General features: G+C 43.8%; 1 protein-coding gene across 1 annotated transcript in view; it reads left to right on the top strand.

The window, feature by feature from the left end:
* Positions 1-15,526: 15,526 nt before the first annotated feature.
* GRIP2 (glutamate receptor interacting protein 2) overlaps positions 15,527-21,704 on the top strand; it is a 79,401-nt gene continuing 73,223 nt past the window's right edge. The window contains exon 1 of the mRNA XM_008501136.2: positions 15,527-16,202. Within this exon, the coding sequence (XP_008499358.2) occupies positions 16,163-16,202 (40 nt within the window). The 5' untranslated portion in view covers positions 15,527-16,162. The remainder of the gene's footprint in view (positions 16,203-21,704) is intronic.

The following is a 21,704-nucleotide window of genomic DNA, read 5'->3' as shown; positions in this document are numbered from 1 at the left end:
CAAGGCTGATGAACATCAGGTTTAACTGCAATGAAGTATTTACACCAGATAACAGCTCCCTGGAGAATTTTGTGGGAAAAGTTTTTCAACCTGTTCAATTTTTGGTGCCATGATTCTAGAAGTACCCAAGCACTTGCAGTTCTGTGAATCACTGCTGGGCAGGCACTGGTGGCCTCAGGGACCGGATGGAGAGGAGCAGCATCATGGCAGTGGCATGCAGGGTTCTCCTTCACTGCAGCACATTGCCATCAGGCTCCCCCAGCAAACACAGCTGTGTATGCTTTGGGTTGAGGCACTGCATAACACAACCTTTACCTGATGAGAACATGTGAATTAGAAGCTTACAGCTTCACTACAAAGCCTGTTAGTGGAAGGACCAACTTGATTTTCTCTGGTGACAGCCCTGAGAGATCTGACTAGCAACTGTGGTTTAACATGACTTTTTGCCCCTAAAACTGTTGCTAAGTAATTCTGTAAAAAGACACACTGGATCTATAGCTTATAGTCCCTGGGGAGATGCTGGAAGTATTAGTAGGTCACTGGTTAAAGCTATGTAAAACTTGCTGGGGCTTAGTTTGAGGTCAGAACCTTCTGCCTCAATGCAAGACCCACTTGCTGCTTGGAGGGGCTCAGACAAATATGTACCTGCCCCCCCAGCTCCTTTGGGCTCACAGGAAAGCTGGGTTCCTCATGGACTTGTTCATCTGTAAGAAAACACAATGCGTTCCTAATTTAGCTGCATAAATACTGTGGGTGTTGTCTCTTCTCCCCCCTTCCCCTCTTTTGAAAGCCATCTTAAGGACTGCACAGTGATTTAAATGGCAGCTTGATGGGGATCCATAGCAAATGACTCTGCAATTAGTAAATCTCTCCTATTGTGACAGCTCTATTATTAAACTGCCATAAATGCCAGGCTATTAATCTTCTGTCTCCTCAATCCCCATGCTTCCCCTTCTTTGCCCACCCTTTTTTCATCATTGGATTTTATTTATTTATTTAAGTTTCAGCTGTCTTCCAGCAAGTATTTCCAGGCAGGGGATGAGAGGTGGTGCTTGCAGGGGGAGGAAGGCTTTGTGGCACTGTCCTTTAGGAGCTTTTCATCTGTGAGACAGGTGAGAGAGAGCTTCAGATGGTTGCCTCTCACTTGCTTTGAAACTTTTACTACTTCAAAACTGAAGACTGCGAAACTATCAATTTGCAAAAGTCAAAGTTTAGCCCTTAAGGAAACCCCTTTTTGCAGGAAGGCAAAGAAGGAGGGAGGGAAGGAAGCTCTGACAGCAAATGGGCAGCAATATTGAGAAAAGTCACAGCTGCCCCTGGAGCAGGGTGAACTTTGCAGCTGCTGTGTCTTCCATTCCATCAGTCACACATCTCATTTCTTAGCCCATAAATCTGCCCTCTCACCCGAAGGCTTTTGGTCAGGTGGTGCTGGAAGCAAATGTGCTGGGGCAGGAGCCTGCAGGGCTGCAAACAGCAATGGAAGCAGAGACTTGAGTTTCACCCCAGCCAGTGCCTCTGTAAGGCAGGTGTGTTGTGTGTTGGCAGCACACACAGGGGCAGAGGGAACAAGAGTGTGTGGAGGAGCTGATCACAGAGGAAAATGCTCAGCAACTTCCCCATCAACCTCAAGTTTGGGATGTCTTGGTTTACAGCGACTGCTTGAGACGGTGCTGGTCTTGGTGGAGAGGTCTGCCAGCCCTGCAGCTCCCCAGGCACCAAGGTGCTCTGTGGAGGAAGAGCTGATGAAGCCCCTGCCTGCTGCTGCCTGGCAGCCTTGCAGAAAACCTGGATGCACACTTAGAAAACGTGCATGCATAGGTGTCCTGTTCTACACTTCAGTAACAGGCAATTCTGCTCTGTAACTACCATACTTTCACCCACTGCTTGAAGAAGAGTAAGTATATTTTGTAGTTACTGTCCGAGGTCTTTTTCAAAGCTTGGAGATTTGGGATTGTATGGACTTCTACAGCTGAAGTAAAAAGAAAGCCTCCCTCCCTCTCTTTAGCAGAGATAACAGGGAAATGCCCTGTCAACCCATAATCTGAGACTTGAAAACTATTGAGAATGAAGTAAAGAGGACCAAAACTCCTATAATAGGGGGTAGCACCTTTATTTTTTCAGTTTTTTTCCTGAAATGAACTTAATGACTTAAACACAGCCAGGCCTGTGTAAATCAACTGTGCCAAGTAGACACCTTAAATCTCTTTGCATCCAGTTGCTATAGAAACTTCCCTGAGGTCTGGGTATCTGCACAGCCAGTTTGTTGCTCTGGGAACATCGGATGCCTCCAGGCCAGGGCATCTGGTTGAGGAGATCTGCAGTGGTTCTGGGAAGGATTTTTGCCTGCTGCTTTGTACTAAAGAAAGTGAAGATCTCCATCCACTCAGTGCCAGCTTTAGTCCCTTGTGATGAGAGATGGGCTTCCGCCAAGCATGCTGTTTAACTGTGGGTATTTAGGAGGCTCTTAAATACAGTATTATACTCCTAATTATGCAGAAATCCTTCAATCTGGCCTGTTTCATCTGGGTATGCTCAAGTTTGAAATCTTGCCAAATACCTCCTTCTTAGAATGAGGAAGGCTGGTGCACTTGGATTGCCCTCTGTAGAGAAGCAAATCCTGGTCAGGAAGCCAAGCTATCTGCCCCAGGGTGGGATGAGCAGATGTGGGGGCTGCTGGTGTTGATGTGCCCACCTCCCTTCTCCTCATAGCACTGAGCACCTATGGCCATGGACATCCACCATCCCAGACCTCATGGCATCCCAGTAAATGCTTTTGTTTTCGGATGCCTCCTGGGTAATGGGGAGAGTATTTTTGGTTTTGTCTGTGGGGTTTCTTCATGGCAGTGCTTCCAGAGGAGACTGGATGGAGGCTTTTATCAGAGAAGGTGAGAGAGGAGAGAATGGCTTTGGTAGAAGACTGATGTGACAGCCACAGGAGTGACTTGTGAAGAACATTTGCACCTTCCTCCTCCAGCACCTTCTTCCTCTGGCTAAATTGCTTTACACTGGGAGTGAGTCATCCTGGGTAGAACTAAGGCTACAGGATGCTTTGTATGTTTAATAGCATAATTTAGATCACAAACATCCTTTGCAATGGTGTAACTGCTGTCCAAAAAACTACCCCTTGAGGCATATGCTGTTTCTAAAGGAATCCAGTACTTAATTACCTCAGAAAATCACAGCAAATGTCAGGAACTGTTAGCCAGTTTTGCCTGGGCCACCACCTTCCAGTATGTGATGCTCTCCAGGAGTGTGCAGTTACTGCAGGAAAGCACCTGAAATCTTGCAAGGAAGATGTTCCCTTTGTGATCTGTCCCTTGGGTATTGCTTGTTGATTCAGAGTGTCAGCAAGTTTTACTGCTCTGCCTGATCATTTTGATTGAGACGTATTTTCTTGTTGTCTCCTTCCCACCTAACGTACATGCATCAATTCACAGCCATATAGCAAGCAATCCCATAATTTTCACTCAAATCTTCACGTTCTATTAAGCCTTGCACTGCTTCTTAGCAACGAATTAATAGTTGAGTGAAACAGTTTTATAGTACGATATCTTTTAGAGAATAATTATTCTAAAATTACTGTTCTAGAAGCAGATATTTCTGTTACGAAAAACTTTCTAAGGAGCTCTTTTAAACCTGTAATTTTAGTTCCTGTTTTGCAGTAGGTATGGTTATTACTGTGTGTCAGTTGTGTCAGCTGATATGGAGATGGGAGATAGTAAGACTGAGTTTTCAGAGCTCTTATAGCTTTCAAAAAATAATTTTCTCTCTCTGCTGCCATTTTTTTGTCCTTTGAATAAAAGAGGGCAGTCAAACCACCTTCTTTGCCAAGTGTACAGCTTCTAAACTAGATTTTCTTGTCAATAATTCATCTAGTGTTGATTCTGGCCTGGAATCTCTCTGTTTTTCCTCATGGAGTAATAATATTTGCCTTTCAGTATTGTTCCCAGGGGCCCTTGCAGAGAAAAAACTCTAGGAGCTGGAGGTGTAACTCTGGAGGGTGAAATTCTGCTGCAGTTCTTGTGTCTTTGAGCAGCAGAAATAACACAGCAGAAAGCACAGGGAAATAGGATACTGAGGGAACACCTCAGCTTTAAACCTTATGGTAAAGCTGAATAAATCTAACTTTTAATCCCTATTGCACATGGAACTACTGTGTTGCAGCATGCAAATGGCTGCTGAGGTAGCAGACAGTATTACACTTCTCATGTGTAATCAAAAGGTACAAATGACAAGGAGTCTTTCTCATAAACTGGGTCACTGGGTTAATAGAGTTTTGAAAATATCTCCTCCTAAGCCATGCAGTTAATATCTCAGAATCCATCCATCTAGATTTTAATACTGTCACATGGATGTCTGTCATCTGCTTGCTTTGAAGGCTTTCTCCCTCTGCCGAGGAAACCCTCTGCACAGCAGAGATCACTGCTGAATGTACTGTGGTACTTTGACTGGCAACAATTCATCTTCATTTGCACACTAAATATTCCATTTCTCTAGCTAGTGAAAGGCTTGATTTAGGAATAGCAGCTTAGTGACTACTCCAGGCAAGGGTTTGAACAGGCAAATATTCAGCTGTACTTTGCATAAATTCACTTTTTGAAAACTAGTTGAGCTTTTGATGTTTCTCTGTCTGGTACCTGTTCCCTGGGCTCTTGTGTCTCCTGCTGCCAGGGGTTTGACTGAGATGCTTTTGTACAGGTGGTGTTTGCACTGCTTGCTTGCTGGGTTTTAGTGTGTTCCCTTTGATAGAGATACAGCTGGAAGGTCTAGGTTTTGGGGAAGAAGGAAAAGGGGAAGCAGTTAATGAGCTTCATTTGTTGTTCTGTCAAAAAAGATGAACCTTCTAGTTTATAGATTGCTAAAGTTAGGAACTTAATCAGACTTGAGATGAACATATCTAGGGAGAGCTGTCTTTTCCATTGGTCATCCTAGAAACAGGAGATGCTCTCTGTTAGCCAGTGTGTGTAGGTGGAGATGCAACTTTTCCCTAGCACCTTCCTGAGAGGTGCTGGTCCTGTTCTGGACAGCACTTCTGAGCATTTACAATGAAAAATATTAGCTTTGCTTTCCTTCCAATTCAAATGCTTCAGCCTTCTGCCAATCCCTTTTGGCCCCAGGTGCTCTGCTGCTTTTCTGAGCTACTGTCTGGGTAAAGGGGGCTGGCACACTGTTACTCCTAACGCTGTGGCCTTCCCAGATCTGTTAAAGGGAATACAAAAAAATTCTTTGCGAACAGGTGTATTACCTCTCTTGAATTGTCAGTCAGGATCTTGCAAGGAGGCTCTAGATACCTGGTTTTCTGAGCAGTGTGGGTGCAGATTCCATATGAAGGAGAACTCAGCCTTCCTTACTGAGTAGCAGCAAGAGCTGCATGGCCATGACCTTATTTTATTAATTTTCGGCTGTCTTTGAAGGCACTTTTTCTCCCCCTCCCCTCTTTCTAAGAATTAGGGGTCACTCTCTTTGCTCTTAGGGAACCTTCTCTCTCTCTTTGCATGTATCTTTCCCAGGGAGATAATCAAGCCAACCCCTTTTTCTCATGTAAGGCAAATGCCATCTACCCCATGTAGTTAAGATTTCCAAGTAACTTTGTTTGCAGCCTGTGAGAGCAATAGGTTATAGTTGCCGTTGTGGTTAGCAAAACAAAACCAGTTTTTCTCTGCTTAAATGGAAGGCAGCTGTTCTCCCTACCAGCTCCTTTAAATTTTCACCCAGCCTACAGCTTAGCAGCCAGGTCCCAGCCACACTGTTCATGGGATCATTCTCTGACTTCTGTGGGATAATGACTTTTCTGCCTGCATCCAAATGACACCAGATTCCAGTTATAAAAAGAGAATGGTAAATTCTTGTTAGCTGCTTTCTCTCCTGCAAGATTTACTTCCGTCAGGGATTTTTATAGGCTAATGCTGTGTCTTTCGTGATAGGGATGCATGGTGAAGGAAATTTATTGTTCCCTTCCTAATAGATGGCTGTAATTTCATTTTGGAACAACCATTTTATATGTGAGAAAGTGATTCCATTATGCCACTGCACAGCATTGGGAGCATCTGTGGCGATGGGGGCATTTGGATTAAAGAGAGTGAAGGCTGCACATCTGCTGCCCTCCACCCCTATTCACAGAACACAGTGTTAATCCTGAAGAGAAGAGAGCAATTAGCTTGTAAACCCTTCCTGAACCCACTGGAAGATTAGCCATTTTCAATTAAAGCTTTTCAGTGGAAAAGATAATGGGCTAAAATTTCCAGCTTAAAAAAAAAATACTATCATTGGCCATGTGATTGTATTTCTGTCAATTTACATCCTTTATAATTAGCTACCCTGGGATAATTAGGACTGCCTTGCTCCAGCCCCTGTTCCCCACTCTTTCACCTTATTATGCAAAAAGAAAAATGACTTTGTGGTCTGTCTTCTGGCCTGATGCAGCCAACACAAAGCCACTTGTTGTTTGAACCCATGCTGTTAATGAGCTGTAAGGAGGGCTTTTGTAGGTTCTTGTAACTCACAAGTAAAAGGATAAACCTTTACTACAGCTATGAGCATGCTGTAGCTGTTCCCGAGGAGTCTGAAAGGGGGGAGAGGCTGCACCTCCTGGCAGCCTGTAGTAGAAAGCAATTTTCAGTCCTTAAAGGAGCTCCATACGCTCTAAAGCCAAAATCCTCCTTTCTATAGCACCCGTCGCGGCACTTTGGGGTTACTTTGTTCCATCTTGGGAAGTAAAACTTTGACCAGGAGCCAAAGAGTCAGATGGAAAGGCCTTGCCCCAAAACACGACTGATTGACTCTGTCTGAAGGCCTCTGTGTGTTTGAACCCTTCTGAAAGCCACATCGCTCCTCAGGCTGTCTGAGCAGAGCCAGGAGCCTCTCTGCAGCAGCATCAGCATCAAGTGAGGCTGACCTGGTTTCACCCCATTTTGGGAAGCAGCTCGCTGACAGCTGCATTGTTGCAGTGTCTGTTGGGGCTTGGCTGTTTGCTGAGTGTGCTCTGCTGCTCTGGGTTTCCTGTGCCACAGAGCTAGCATGGGCAAGAGGCTGGGGCTGGAGCAGATGGCAGCTCCTGGCCTCATCCAGTGCTGATGGCTGCCGTGTCTCCCCTCACCCAGGTGTCTCTGTCTGTACCACATGTGCAGGGAAAAAAAAACAAAACCCAAAAGAAGGCTGAGCAGTTCACTAAAAGATCAGCCGAGGCAGGCTGAGGTACCCGGTGTGGAAACCCACAGCCAAGGGCTTCTGAATGAGGACTTCTGGTCTCCTAGATCTCTCTGAATACAAAACCACCAGCTGACTCTGGGTGCACCTTGGGCTGTGCATTTTCTGATTCACCAAAATGATTGGTATTGCTCCTAGTTCTTGGCCTTGCCTGTCTCCCAGGTAGACTTTGGTTAGGTCCCTCCTAGCTCTGCTCTTCTCCAAAAGTTGCACAGGGTAGGTGCTGCATGGTAATATGTAACAGTGGCCATAAAAGCCATTAAAGCTTTTTTCTTGTGTAAGGAATATGGTTTAGTGCTCTTGGGATCCTGCTAACCTTATCATGCTACTGATACTGCTATTGGTCTTTTTACAGTCAGCATTTTTCCTGTAATTTCTTTCTTGAAATGCTTATGACAATATGCCTTGGAAAATACTTTACATCTGAACTAGTTAATACAGCACCTTGGAGAGAAGGTATCTGATGCAACAGAGTACAAATGAAGCCTCATTAAGCAGGAATTCAGTGATTCTGCTGAATGCCCCAGCAATTAAATTTCATCTCGATTCATATACAGGTCAGGAGAGTTTGGAAGGAGAATAGAGGAAGCAAAGCACTGTGGCTCTGTACTATGCAAATTAGTGTTAACATGGCGTTTCATTTATTGTTAATGCATTGTTACACTGCTACTCATTGAAAAGAAACTGTGTGGCAACTGCTAAGACTGATGACCCACTTGCTTATTTTTCCATCTCTGTTGGCAATGTTGCCTCTGAAAAGACCAGCACCAAGATAAACCTTTTAAGGGGAAGATGTGGAACTTTTTCTTCCCACAGAGAGGAGTGGAGTTAGATGCTAACTAAATGTTAGGACCCATCATTTGTGCTGCAGTAAGCTGTAGCTCTGTTGCCTCTCCCTCCTGTGGGGTGAGGTGTGGCAGTGGCCCACATCCCTGCTGCTGGAAACAGCCTTTGGGCTCAAGTCGCTGGTCCATTTGGAGTAGGAGGAACAAGTCTTCAGTCCCAACTATTGCAAAGGCCTGAGGTCTTCTGACATGCAATATAGTGAGGGTTTCAGGGATGCTGACATGCTTGGCAGCCCCGTGAGCACGTTGACACCTCTGCTCCCATGGGGCAGTTCCCTCCTGTCACTTATGCTGATTGAGCTGAGGAGCTGGGGCTACTCCCCTGTTTTTGGAGGGCTGAAGGGCCAGTTCGCCATTTCCTCTATGTCCAGAGCTCCACATCAAGCTATGTTTCCTCTCTTCATGTTTTGTTTTGTTTCTATTAACATGGTCTGTGTGATGGAGTTTGTTCACTGAACTGCTTACCCAGAGTGGAGAAGTAGGGTACCCATTCCTACCCATGGTGGCTGGCTGCTAATACAGACCCAACAGTATTTTCATTCTTGCTGATATTATTAAAAGATGAAGAAGAAACAGCATTTCTACTGAAGAGGTGAGATCATGAACAGGCCCTGCAAGGGCACTATTGATGCTGATACTGAGGTGCCAAGTGCAGCTGCCACGTACTCATTCAAAATTGGAGTGGTTTAATGACCTTAAAACTGGGAACCATTCATTTCGTTGAAGAACTTGAACACATGTTTTCCCTCCGGTTTTTTAGCTGTAAACAACTGAGTATCATTCCAACACATTGATCACTAAATGCTGAGAAGGTAGGGGGTATTTTGGTTCCCCCCAGTTCCATGGCACTGCTTCTGCTCTCCATTTCTGCCTGACTTTTCCATTCAAATATAATTCTTTGCTGAGCTGTCTCGGTGTGTGCTCAAGAGGGTTTTGCTTGTGTCCCAAGGCTGTTTTAAATCTGCTAGCTACATTGCTATGAAAGATTGGATGGGGGAAAAAAAATGAAGCCAATTAGGAGCATCCCCAAATGGGGTAGTGTATTTCACACAGCAAAAGTGCTTGTTCTGTACAGTACAGCCAGAGTTAGAGATAAATGGGAGAAATATGCTCTGTCTAGCTGAACATGATGGACCAGCTTTCAGATGATGTGCACACATGTTTCAGGACTGTGCTCCTTTTGGAGCAAGTCATAAACTCCCACGTTGTCCTAGCTTAGCTGGTGGTTGCCAGTAGATCATTAACCTCCTGCTGTATTGCTTATTGCTGTGTCTTGTCAAGCTCATCCCCATTTGGCTTAAAAAACCACCAGAAAGCGGAGATTCACTTTTGTTAGAATGACCTCTGCTAACAAGGTCCCTGAACGAGCTCTTTTGTGTCATTAGAGCTGGCTGGGGAATAAAGAATCTTGTACTTTGCTGCAGCCTATTTGTCTTTCTCTTATAAACACTGGAGTTCCAAACCCCATAGCATTCTACTGTGCTCACCCAGATTCAGAAATCCTGAGCTTGGGGTAAATTGTGGGATTTTTCCTAATGTTCAGTGAGTAAGAAAAAAGTGGCATAGCACGTGTGCAGCATTAAGGGACAAAGATGTCCTTCATGCTCTCCTGAGGGGCCAACTCTTTATGGCCTCAGCTGCAGTGGTGGGGCTGCAGCTGCTGTTCAGACTGCACTCAGTCTGAAGCAGGACTCAAGGATCCGTAAGTGCAATTACTCCCCAGAGTTCAGAGCACTTTCTTCCTCCTACGCAGCCTAAGCATTGCAAGTGCTTTTACCAGCATTTTGTACCTTTTTCACAACTTCAGATTACTAAAATAGTAGCTACAAAGGTGCAGTAAGGAGCAGCTGCCTGGATGAGGCAGGTTAACTTTTGAGGTTAAACCAGGAAATATTGGGAAATACTTTGAAGGGTGTGAGACCATGTCTTGGTGGGAGCATGGCTTGCAATCATGATTCCAGTCACGGTGCCTGCCATTGAGGGCTTTTTACTCCTGTTTGAAATGCTTGTTGTACCCATGGTATGATATCCTCTGGCAATTGGTTCCAATAAGCACAGTCCTGGCCCCATGGTCATGAAGGAAAGCCCAAATATTAAGACCATGGGGATAGGGAGGCCAAGAGGCATGCATGTTTCATGCATATAAAAGATATGCATGAAGTCACCATTGGACCCTGGTGATAAACATTTTTGTGGACCTGAAAGGATGTTGTACTTAAAATTGTTCGGAGAAACCCCAGTGACTACTGAAAATGGCACCACGCTCTTCTCATTTGGGTTTTGGATTAGAATTTTTAAATTCCCAAGTATCTGTTGCTGTTTGTCATCTGTGACAGTGCCTTGCATGTAGTCTAGTTCCTTAAAATTGCTGTTGTTAGTAATGGTGCTGGTACATCCTATCTCGTTTGTTAGGTTAGTGACTTGACCCTTGACTTTTACTCATGGGTGTGTTCTTACCCATTTATTTGTCTTGCACCACAAAAGAGTTTTTTGCCAACAACACATGTGGAAAAAACAAATATAAAGCATTAGTGAGCATATATTTGCAAGGTGGATATACAGACTCTTGAAGTCCACAGCATTGCTGTGCTCTGTCATCTGGCTGAGACCAGACAGTAAAGACTTTTGCGTGAGTTAAATACAGTTTACTGCTCATTTTGGTAGAAAATGCTGACCTTCTTCCATAAGAATTTGAGACAAGATGCTTTCTCTCCCTCAGAAGGAAAGGGCTGAGCCATTACAGGTTATAATTTCTTTCCAGAGGTCTAACTGAGAAGTTAAGACTGACATGGAGAGGAAGGACCAGTGCTGTCCCAGACACAGACTCACCCACTTGTTTGTAACTTTAGCAAGTGAAAATTCAAGCGCCTGGACTTGCACCTGCATGGAATAGAGAAGGAGATGTCCCCACTGTTAAAGAGGGAGGGAGATCTGCTGAGGTTGGCCAGGGGATGTTGGTTCTTGGAAAAAGGCCAAAAGTTTGAATTTTTAAGAACTGGAAATTCCAGTTACTACAGTTTTGAGCTTTGTTTCTTTCTGAAACTAAAAGCTTGTTTCTTTGGTGTGCATTTCAGCCCAGTCAGGAATGCTGATGTACAGGCAAAATGCATAACTGGGGACCGCCAAAGTGTTGGTGTCCCAAGGAGATGGGGTCACTGCAGTGAGTCCTTCTTCCCATTAATCACAGCTCCAGGAGGCATCCTGCATTCCCACTGCTCCCCCGCAGTGCTGTCAGGCCATGACAGATGTGGGTGTCTCTTCTTGAAATGGTTAAGCAGGAAAACATACAGCAACAATTTTATTGTGCTCTGGTGGTGGAGGGAATGGATGGGGGTGTTGGATGTACCTTTAGCAGTGCTCTCCATCTTCGTGCTCTGCATGTGTGCTCTAATTGCCTACTGGGTGGGTCAATTTATCTTTCAGTGTTCATTATCTGTAATAAATTCATGCTTAGAATTGGCTGGTGGAATTTGCACTTAAAAGAGAGAATAATCAAGGACTTCTTCCTCTGGCTCTGTTATTAAACTGTTTAAATGCCCTTTTTAAAAGATTATTTTTTAAAGTCTATTTCTTCTTCCCCATAAAAATGTATTGATAACATAGTGTGTTGCATTTTGGGTCTGTGTCTAAGAAATAGGGTATGTGCTTAGATCAGAAATGATCCCTGCTGCAGGCCTCGGGCTGGTGTGCAGTTGTCTGGGGTTTCTAAATAAGCACAACCATGTAAAATTGGAGCAGATGAAACGGAGCAAATGTGCAGCCAGTGGATAGCTTGATAATCAGCCATGAAGTCTTCACCAAGAGAGTGATGGCTCTTCCTTATGTCCCTTCTCTTCCTTCCTGTCCACTGCAACCAAAACTCAAACAAAGGGGACAGGGGTTGTAGCCTCTCCAGGCCTTTTGATATGCTGTGGAGTTCCCAGTAAAAACTGGCTTACCCAGTAAGAAATCACTGGATCTGCAGTGCTAGAAAGAAGCCTTGAGAGGGTGGATGAGCAGGAAGAGGGGTCCCCAGCCCTGGGCAGACCCCTGATAGGCAGGTGTGTATTTTTAAATGGAAGAAGTAGGACTGGGATAATGAGACAGCAATGTAAAATTTTAACTTAGGATCTGAATTTAAAATAAGTATAATGCATCTGCATCAGTCTCTTTTGAACTTTCCTTAACCCAAAGCAATTTCTGCTGCTATTAATATGATTTTATATGTGGTTAGAACTTCAGCATTTCTCTGCGCACTGTCAGTGCGTATGGTTGGGTGTTTTTCCTCATCATTTTCCTGTGGCTGTCTGTTCATTAAGTTCATTCAGCTGTCTTTAGAGAGTCTCCTGAGACTTCCTAATGTGGAGTGATGTAAAATCCTCTCCATGGTCTCCCAGACTCAGAGCATGCTCAATGCTAAATGGTCCATTTCAGGATCTTACTAGAGTGTTCTACAGGCCTGTGAGTTCTGATGAGCATGCTTTGGGATGTGGTTAAATAAGTAATGGTTTAAATCACAGGAACAAATATCTGTCAAGCAGTGGACTAAAAAATTGATAGTGTGTATATCCTGGGATCTTCCCTCGGCTGTCCTCCCTGTCTTGTTTGCATGAGAGTGTATCCTGTAAATGTCATCCCAGCCAATTTAGGCCATGTAAGTTTGCAGCTTCACTCCCACTGACGTTCTGAAAGGATTTGTAAGATAGGTCTGGGGAAAGATACATTAAGTTCAAGAGGAGGACAGTTATCTGTTGGGTATAAAACCCGATCAATCTCTGTGTGTGTGTGTAAGGGTAGCTGCTCCTTACAACAAACGAATTTTTCTCAAAGGTCAGCCTGTTACTGAGAGAAGTAAATGCCCTTTTCTCTAGATTGTTGGCCTGTTGACTGGTATTGCCTCTGTAGTTGTGTGGATGAGAGCCAAAAGCCCGTGTGAATGTCTGTGTCCAGTAGGGACCACCTAGAAGCTGTTCTGCCTGTGGACTGTCCTCAGCCCATGCTGTCTGCTGGCTCAGCATTTTATACTGAAGAGAAGGAGCAAGAAAGCATTCCCTGCACACTTGTTACTCCTTGGATCTTAATGTGAGATCAATATATGCCAACCAGGCAGAACTGAGATTTATTTTTTCTTCTTCTTTTTTTTTTTTTCCCCAGTGGAAAGACTTTAGACATCTTCCCTGCGTCCCTCCACATTAACTGCTTTTTTTCCAATGGGCACAATGTCTGAGTGAAAACCAGACAATCTTAGGTGAAACTTTGATGCAGCTGATATTGGCAGAGCATTTTTGGATAGTTGCTGATTACAATCATTCAAGCATAAAGAGATTTAGAAGGACATACAGACTGTCAATGAAAAATCAAAGTCTACGTACTGCCTTTGAGTTTAAGACAATTTAAGTGATGCCTCACGCTCTTTTATGACATATATATTCTAACGTCATAACATCTTTTTTGGGCTGCCTAATTTTGTTGGTGTGTGCAATGTACCCTTTTCTTTCCCCATTAAGAGAGCTCAAGCTTTTCACTTTAACTGTTTTTAATGTAATACTACCTGAAACATGAAGAAAGTGTTGTGTTTTATGGGTTTTGGTCAGAAATCATAGAGTAAACATCTTTTTTCTGTCCAAGCTCCTGGTGTGCTTGGCTCTTGCCAACCCAGCCCAGTGGATCCCATAAGGAATTCTGGGTTTGAAATGCCAAAATGAGTCTTCTTTTCCCACTGGGAGCAGAGGAACTGGGCAGCTCCATGCAGTTTTTGCCATAAGAAGAAACAGCTTCAACGATGTATTAGACCTGTTCTCTCCTACCCTTTCTCCATGCAGCAGATATTCTGGGAAGGATTAGATGATGGCATAAACTCCAATGAATGCTTATATCTTTTCTTTTTCCTACTGGAGGTGTCCATTTTATGGAATTCAAAGCAAAGGGCTATTCTCAAATTAGCAGCCTCTTGTATATGTGGTGCAACTGGAGATGGTTTTTTATTTCCTTTAAGATGAAATTTCTCTGCATCAGAAGCATTAATAACTGTGTGAAAAAAATTTTAATTACAATTTTTGGCTCAATTACTAATTAAGTCTATTGTCAGACTGAACAACTTCTTAAAAGCAAATTATGGACCAAAATATCTCTTTTGTGAGTAGGTTCTTCTTACTTAGTAATTTTATTGCTTTTGTATAAGTTGTCTTTACATGAAACAGCTGAGTTGGAACCAGAATAGAAATTTTGCTGCATTTCAAATGAAGCAGGAACTCTGATGCTTGGCTGAAAGCCAATTCTCCTTCTCCACATGGGCCACACAATGTTAGGACCATGGGCCCCAGGTCTGCAAAATTTCCTTCTGGCACATCCACATGTGTTCAGGACCTTTTTTATTTATCCTGGTTGCTTTCCTATAGAAAGAAGACTTAACCTTTCTGCCTTTCCATGAGCATCCTTCTGTATTTGTAAGCTATTGACCACTTACAGCCAAATCTGGTAGAAGCCTCAAACACTGCTGGACTCTCCTACAAAACCAGAGATGCTTTTTTTTTGCCTCTGTGCCTTAGGTTATGCTTGTCTTGCCCTATTTTCACCATTTGTGGGTGTAATCTTGCTGTTATAGATTATAGCAGTTCCAAAGGAAATACAGTGACTGACAGCTGCCTTTTGGACATAAGCTGTGGGCTGGTTGGTGCAAACAGGATTTGTGCCTCACAGCTTGATTGAACCAGGGACCTGCATGGTGCTGCAGGTGGGATGTGAGCCCTGCACATCCCCTTGCTGACTCCCTGCAGTCTACCTCAGGGCCAGGAAAACACTATCACTCTCATGGTCTGGATCTCCAACAAAAATCATCCTACTTTGTCTTTTTAGTAGCAGAGGAAGCAGAGACTGCTTTATTTCAACAAATTCTTTCTAGTCCAGTACCTTATCTCCACCCGTGGTGAGGGACCAGCTGTTTCAGGGTAAGCCATAAAGCATCCTGTCCAGGAGGGCAGGATTTCCTGTGACCCAGCTGGTGACCAGCATTGCCTCGAAGCTCACTGCAGACCTTTGCTTGCTCACATCCTAGCACACGGTTTGGCTGCATTTTGCCCGTGACAGCTCCTCTGCCCTTCCTAAGAAAGGGTTAAACTGAGTTTTCAGAAAAACGCTGTAGGCAGGACATAAGACTGCAGCTTCATACTCCCTTACTCTGTGTGTGCGTTTGAGAGGCAGTGTAATGCTTTGACAGCAGCTTGACATTGCCTTGAAAGGTGCTGGAGGCTCTGCAAGCACTTGCCAAGAGGGGGTGGGGGAGAGGAAAGTGTGTCAGGCAATACTGCAGTCACAGCCTCTTCTTGCGCTCAGCTCAGCCGCTGCTGCAACTTGGAAGCTCTGCTGCCGGCCAACTTCTGCAGCTGCCGGGGGGCAGCCTTGCTCCGCCGCAGCACCGCCTGCACGCCTTGCCGTTTTTTTTTTTTGTTTTTTTTTGTTTTTTTTTTAATAACGCACCCTCTGCCTGAAATCCCCATGGAATCTCCTGAAGGGCTGAGGCAGACGAGGGCCAGCACCTCTCCGATCTCCATGGGATGATGTCCGCTCCCGACCGGCGGCGTGCGGCGCGGAATACCGCTGGGAATGAAGTGCACGCTCGACATTTGCTGCATCTGCCCCAGAGTCAGGGTTCAGTGGCTGCCTCCCCTTCAACCAGCTGTTCCCTTTAATCACTGCGCTTCCAACTTCTGCTTGGCAATGCCTGATGGCCAGTCGAGCCGAGAGAACTAGCACGAGATTTTTAGGACCAGCTGAAAAAAAAAACCAACCCAACAACCCCAACCAAAAAACCAATCCGAAACACCTATACCTTTCATTTTCCTATTTCTGCACGGGACTGGCAAGGCACGCTTTAAACAGACACGTAAAGGCATTTCTTTCCAAAGGATTGCCACGTTTTTGAGTCCTTGCAAACCGGAGTGCCCAGGACGATTGCTTTTTTTTATTTTCCTGCCACAAAGTGAGGAACCGCGTGTGGTGCAGCCCCGCTCGGCGTCGGAGGCAGCGTGAAAGTGAGCCCGGGCTGGCTGAAGAGTGATTCCAGTGCAGGGAGAGAGAGAGAGAGAGGAGAGGCTGATAGAATTAGTTGAATGATTTGATAGATAACAGCAGACATGCTCTGTGGACTGAAAAAGGATTTGCATTCAGACTTCGGTGAGTGAGCCTGTCTGTATTTCCCCCTCCACCCCCTTCTTCCAGTAGTTTACTTTTGTTTGCTCTGACTTCCCTTAGCCACATTTAATGTCATTAATGAAATAATGGGCTACTTTAAAGTGGGTTTTACGAACCCAAGCCGTTGCGTATGGACTGTGAATTGATTTGCAAAGTCTATCTCTGCTTCACCAGAGAGAATTTCTCCCTGTGTTAGCTGGAGAATACCCTGTGGTCTGCCTCCCTCCTTCCCCTTCACCAACTTAAAGATTGGAACACGGGCAGCATTTAAGGCACCTCAGATATTGCCAAGCCTTTACAACTATTTGGGGTTGTTTGTTTTATTTTAAAGAGCAAAATCTAAATGTATATCTTTTTATTTTTTTTCAGAGCAGTGTGTGAATGGGCTGGGTGTTCAGCAATGGTGCATAGAGGGTCAGGGGAGGGAAGAGAGGGGTAAGGAATTCTGCTAAACGTGGTGGGATCACTGCCATCTCCCCCACTTCCAGTGTAATCTGCTACCTTGTCTAGCAATATTTCATCTTTTAGAAATCTGCCATAACAGTGAGATGCTAATCCCTGTTTTAGAAACCTGGGCTGAGCAATTCACTGTTACCCTGGAGTATAAAAAAATCCATTTAATTTCTGCAAAAGAGTGGGTAAGGTGAGTGTAGAAGGACACCTTTAAGAAAAGGACACAAATACTGGCCTCAGTCTTTCCAGGGTGGTCAGGCTCTGGTATTTCTTAAGGAGTGCAACACTCAGATGCTTTGTTGCATGCTGGAGCTCTGCTTGTTGCAGCTGAATATGCTGCATGGAGATCACTTTACAGGTCTGCCGCAAGCATCTTCCTTCTGCAAGCAAAGGCACTGGAGTTGTAAGAACAGAGGTAACTTTTGATTTCTGAATCATTTTATGCTGCCTGAAATGATGTAGTGGAACAAACTTCATCCTTTTTTTGGTGTGAAGATGCCCTAATTCACAAACCTAACTTTAGAAAATTGTTTTTCCACCTAGATTTGAGAGGTAAAATAAACCATGCATCAAGTAGCTTAGCCTGGCTGTGTTGCCTAAACCTGTAGCTGGTGACTGGATGCAATGTCCACTTACTGTGGCAGCACTGCAAAGGTTGGATTTGAAGCTGCCTGGGACATGGTGATGAGTCCTGGTAGGCAGAGGGAGTCTGGGCATGTGATTTAACAGGGCAGGAATGCAGCCGTTCCATGAAAAGATCAAAAGACAACTTGGCAGGAGCTTCCATTGCTCTTGGGTCTGAGCCATAAGCTGGGCCCCTGGCTCAGAGGTGGCTGACACCAGCTGTGCTGAAGGAGTCTGTGGCTGGTGGCATCAGGAGGGATCAGTCATCCCATTCCTCAAACATATTGCCAGAAGTATCTTGTGTTTCATTCATGCAGGTAGCAATGGTTGCTGTGTTGCCACAAACAGTGGTGCTGGGTGACCAAATGGAAATATTCCTGATCTCATCCCTAGATCTTTCTGAGAAAACCTTGGGTCAGTGTGGTGTGTACCTCTGTCACATGCAAGGGAATGGTGCAGTCATTGAGCTGGTGAGGAAGTCTTCTTCACCTTGGTATCAGACCCTTAAATCTTGTGCTGGTGATGCTTCTGAGGCCCAAGCCCATTGATCACTATGAACTGGTTTCCTCATCATCCTACATATGAGGCCATCATTTGCACCAGCTGCAGAACAAAGACAGAGAGAGGAGTGGGCAGCCATCTCGTTTTATGTCCACCAACCCTTTTATTCTTAGTTATTTTGGTGCATTGAGAAAAGATTCAGAGGGGACTGATTCCAGTGTACTGGGTTTGCTTTTGCTGAGGCTCAGTGAAGCTCTCTTGGGGTCACTCAGCCAGGTTCTTAATGATTTTTTTCTCCTGTAAACCTGACTTTTCATGAGACTCATCTCTCCACATGAAAATCATCTGGGATGGAAGCTATAAAGTGAGTTGGTACCATATCACTCATTGTAGAATGCAAAGCTTGATGGGCAAAACCAGAAACCAGATGGATTGTTTCAGAGTTATCCAAATGTTTCAGAAATGCTTCCTGGGTCCACCATCACGAGGTTCTTGGTGATTTTTTTATTTTCTTCCAGTCACTGTTCAAGTTCTTCTGATGGGACATTTTAAGAGTACAGAGCTTTTGTCTGTCCTTAAAAATAGAACGGCCAGAAAATGCAAACCAGTGGTGATTTTTTATGGTGTGTGGGTAAACAATTATCGTCTGGTTAGAGTAAGATTCTGTGCAGCTCTGCTGATAACAGTGTGGCAGTGTGTTTCACAAGAAACTTGTCAATCTTGGAACTAAAGAACTTCCCTGAAATACTTTATGGTCTTTCTGAAGTCTAGGAAGAATCTATATGTTTTGCTCCAGCAGATGTCACATTCAGTTGGTCCTTACTGCGGGATCACTGCAGGACTGGGCAGAATGACAGAGCTCATTTAATCTCCTTCTACCTACTTTGAATCTTCCACCTACTCCAGGTGAGGGTTCTGTTGCAAAGCAGCTCAAGTTAAACAGTTAACTGCAGCACAGACAGCTTCAGAACACCCTTAATATTTCAGATGTAGGCATTTATGACTTAATTAAAAAAAAAAATTAGAATGTGGTTTGTATAGAAGGCAAAGGAAAAATAAAGAAAGCTGATGAGGATGTTCAGTCCTTTTCTGTTTAGGTTGTTCTTTTGTTCTTTGGTTTTAGTTTTTTTTTTTTAGTTTTTTGGTTTTAGTGTAGCCTAAGGAGAGTAGTGTGAACTACCTGGGCTTTCTTCCTGACCCGAGACCTGCACCCTTTATTGGCAGGGTGGAAATGGCCAGGAAGAGATTTGTTAATAGATCACTGCCTCTTTCTGCTTGTTTGTTTTCAGGGGATCAGCTCCCCTATTCTGTGATTTCATGGTGATAGCCCCAGATCTTCCCTGCTTGCCAGATAGTCTGGGGAAGAAGTAGAGAAAAAGATGTCTGAAAAGGATAGAAAACTAATGTGAGGAGCTGCAATGAGACAGGAGGAAATCTTTATTGATAAATCTCAAAGGAAGAAAGATTTTATCTTTCTTATTGAAGAATTTATCACAATGGTGCTATTTAATATAACTCAAGCTCATTGAGCTGTTTACGTCACTTGTCATCTTTGCCTCAGTGGCAGCAAAATGAAAGATTAAGAGAAAAGTTACTGGGTTTTGTGCACACCAAGACAGAAATCTCTGGGTCTGGAGCTAAATCACCATGATATTAATTTCCTGGAGCCAAAACTGAGCAGAGAGAATTTGTCTGGGCCATTCCTCTGCCCTAAGCTAGTATCAGCCATACCAGTGGTATTGTCCATCCACCTTGCATTTGAATACATCCATGGAAACACAGCATCTCACATTCATTCACTAAACTTAATACTTAAGGGAAAGATTTTTGCATCTAGCAATTTTGGTGCCACTGCTTCCTGTCCTATCACAGAGGGCAGATTACTCTTGCCCTCTGTGCATCACTCTTCTGAATTTCTGAAGGCAGCAATAGCCCATCTCTTTCCTTCTCTTCAGCACAGACAGCTCCTTCCTCCTCCCAGTCTCAGAAGTCGTGGTGGTCTAGATGCCTGACCAGGCTGCACTGATTCAATGAGTGAACTCCAGCTGGACCACATAGTTCTTCTTATCCCTGCCCAGGTCTGATAAGCTTACATTCACCTCTACTGAGCTGTAGGGTCTTTTTCAAACATAGATGAATCATTCTGGGTTCAAAATTTACTTCCCAGCCTGCTTGCAGTCCCTCATAGCAGGTGGCTGTCAGTAAACTTAGTAAGAGGAATCTCTGTGTGAACATCCAGGTCATTTAATGAAAGCCTGGAGTCTTACCAGGCTGGGGCCAAGTCCCCACAGCACTTCATTTAACACATCTGTCTCTTCTGATTGTGAACAACTGATGAATTTTCCCAGTGTGTGGTTTACCAATCAGTTCTGCATACACTTCATAATCATCTGTATCCTGCTTTCCAAACACACATAAAAATAGCATGTAAAACAGTTTCAGAAGCATTTCTAAAATTGAAAAAGAACAACCTGCATTTTCTATGTAACCAGAAATGTTACTCTGTCATAGGAAGATCCAGGTAGATCCAGTTTGCAATTGGTCCTCCTCATTTTCTTTCAGCAGCTCACGCACAGATGGTCACTTTAGGAACTGATTTATCATTCTATCACCCCAACTCTGATATCACCTCTTCTGGTTTTGGGTTTGATTTTTCAAAGTTGAACATTGCATTTTGCTGTTTTGCAGCCTTCTTATGTCCTCACCATTGTCCCTAAGGTATTAAGGATGCCTGATGATTGCTTTAGGACTTTGATGGACAGATCTCTAAAATTTTGTTGGTTATGCTAAATATAAATGGGCTGATATACACAGTAGAAATGAGTTCTTGCTCTTTTTGAGAGATGACCTATTCAACTGAAAATAGTTTTTATTGAAGAAAAAAGACTAATTTCTTACAACTTTTCATGGCCTAAGGAAATTAATGATCTTTTATAATTTTATTTTGTCCTGTATGGAGGTTACAGAGGTTTTTTTCTCTTAAAAGATTGTGCTACACACATCTTACTAGTGCATGTTTGTTAGCAGCAGGATGTTTTTCAATGCAAAGGCCAGGCTGATTTAATAAAAATCACAGTCCAAAGTGCTGCTATTCGGATTTTATCTCCAGCTCTATCTGTTTGAGTCCAGTTTTCACCCTAGATGTTTACCTTCCTGCTTAAGACAATCTCACTACTGCTGGAAGAGATGCACTCTATCTTTGAGGCACCCATTGTAAGGGATTTGAACTTCATGTGGTGTGCTAAGACTTGCGTTTGGTTTTGTGTCCAGGTTCGTTATTCTTTATAATGTTTGCTCTGCTTTGTTAATCCTTATAAACCAAGGATAAGTGCACTGCCAAAGTGTTTGTATATGTTAAGGCATGTAGGATTTGACTGATTTTGAAAATGGACTTAAAAGGGATATATGTACGTGGATGCCAATATTTATTGCTTGTGATGTTATCTGCTTAGGGATGGAAATCGTGCAATTTTATTTAGAAGGTCAGAGAAAGGTGTTGGGCAACTTGGAGGGAAGGCTGCCTCTGCTTTTATGTTTAGACATGTAGCTGTTGCAAACAAATGAACAATTAAAGCTAACAAGTAATAATAATCAGCAAGAGGTGCTGGCACAGAACTGGAGGAGAGAAACTAGAGCAAAAATAAATATTTAGCAACGTTCATTAATTGACAATTGAATGCTCCCAGGCATTAGAACATTTAAGGCTCTTTTCAGCTGTCAGTTCAGCTACTGCATAATTTTTAGCATGTGAGTAATCCCATCAGGGTAGGCTTGGTCTTAAGCCTTGATAGGATAGGACCCCCAGGTCATTGTATGGCTGTCTATTCGAGGTGGCAGAATCCTATTTCAAGACAAGCAAGCTTACGTGGGAGTTAGAAAATTGTGGTTCTGTGACAGTCTGACTGC

Source organism: Calypte anna, chromosome 12, assembly GCF_003957555.1.
Source record: "Calypte anna isolate BGI_N300 chromosome 12, bCalAnn1_v1.p, whole genome shotgun sequence".
Taxonomy (NCBI): Eukaryota; Metazoa; Chordata; class Aves; order Apodiformes; family Trochilidae; genus Calypte; species Calypte anna.
The sequence above is the reverse complement of the archived record's forward strand: the minus strand, read 5'-3'. Positions and strand labels throughout refer to the sequence as shown.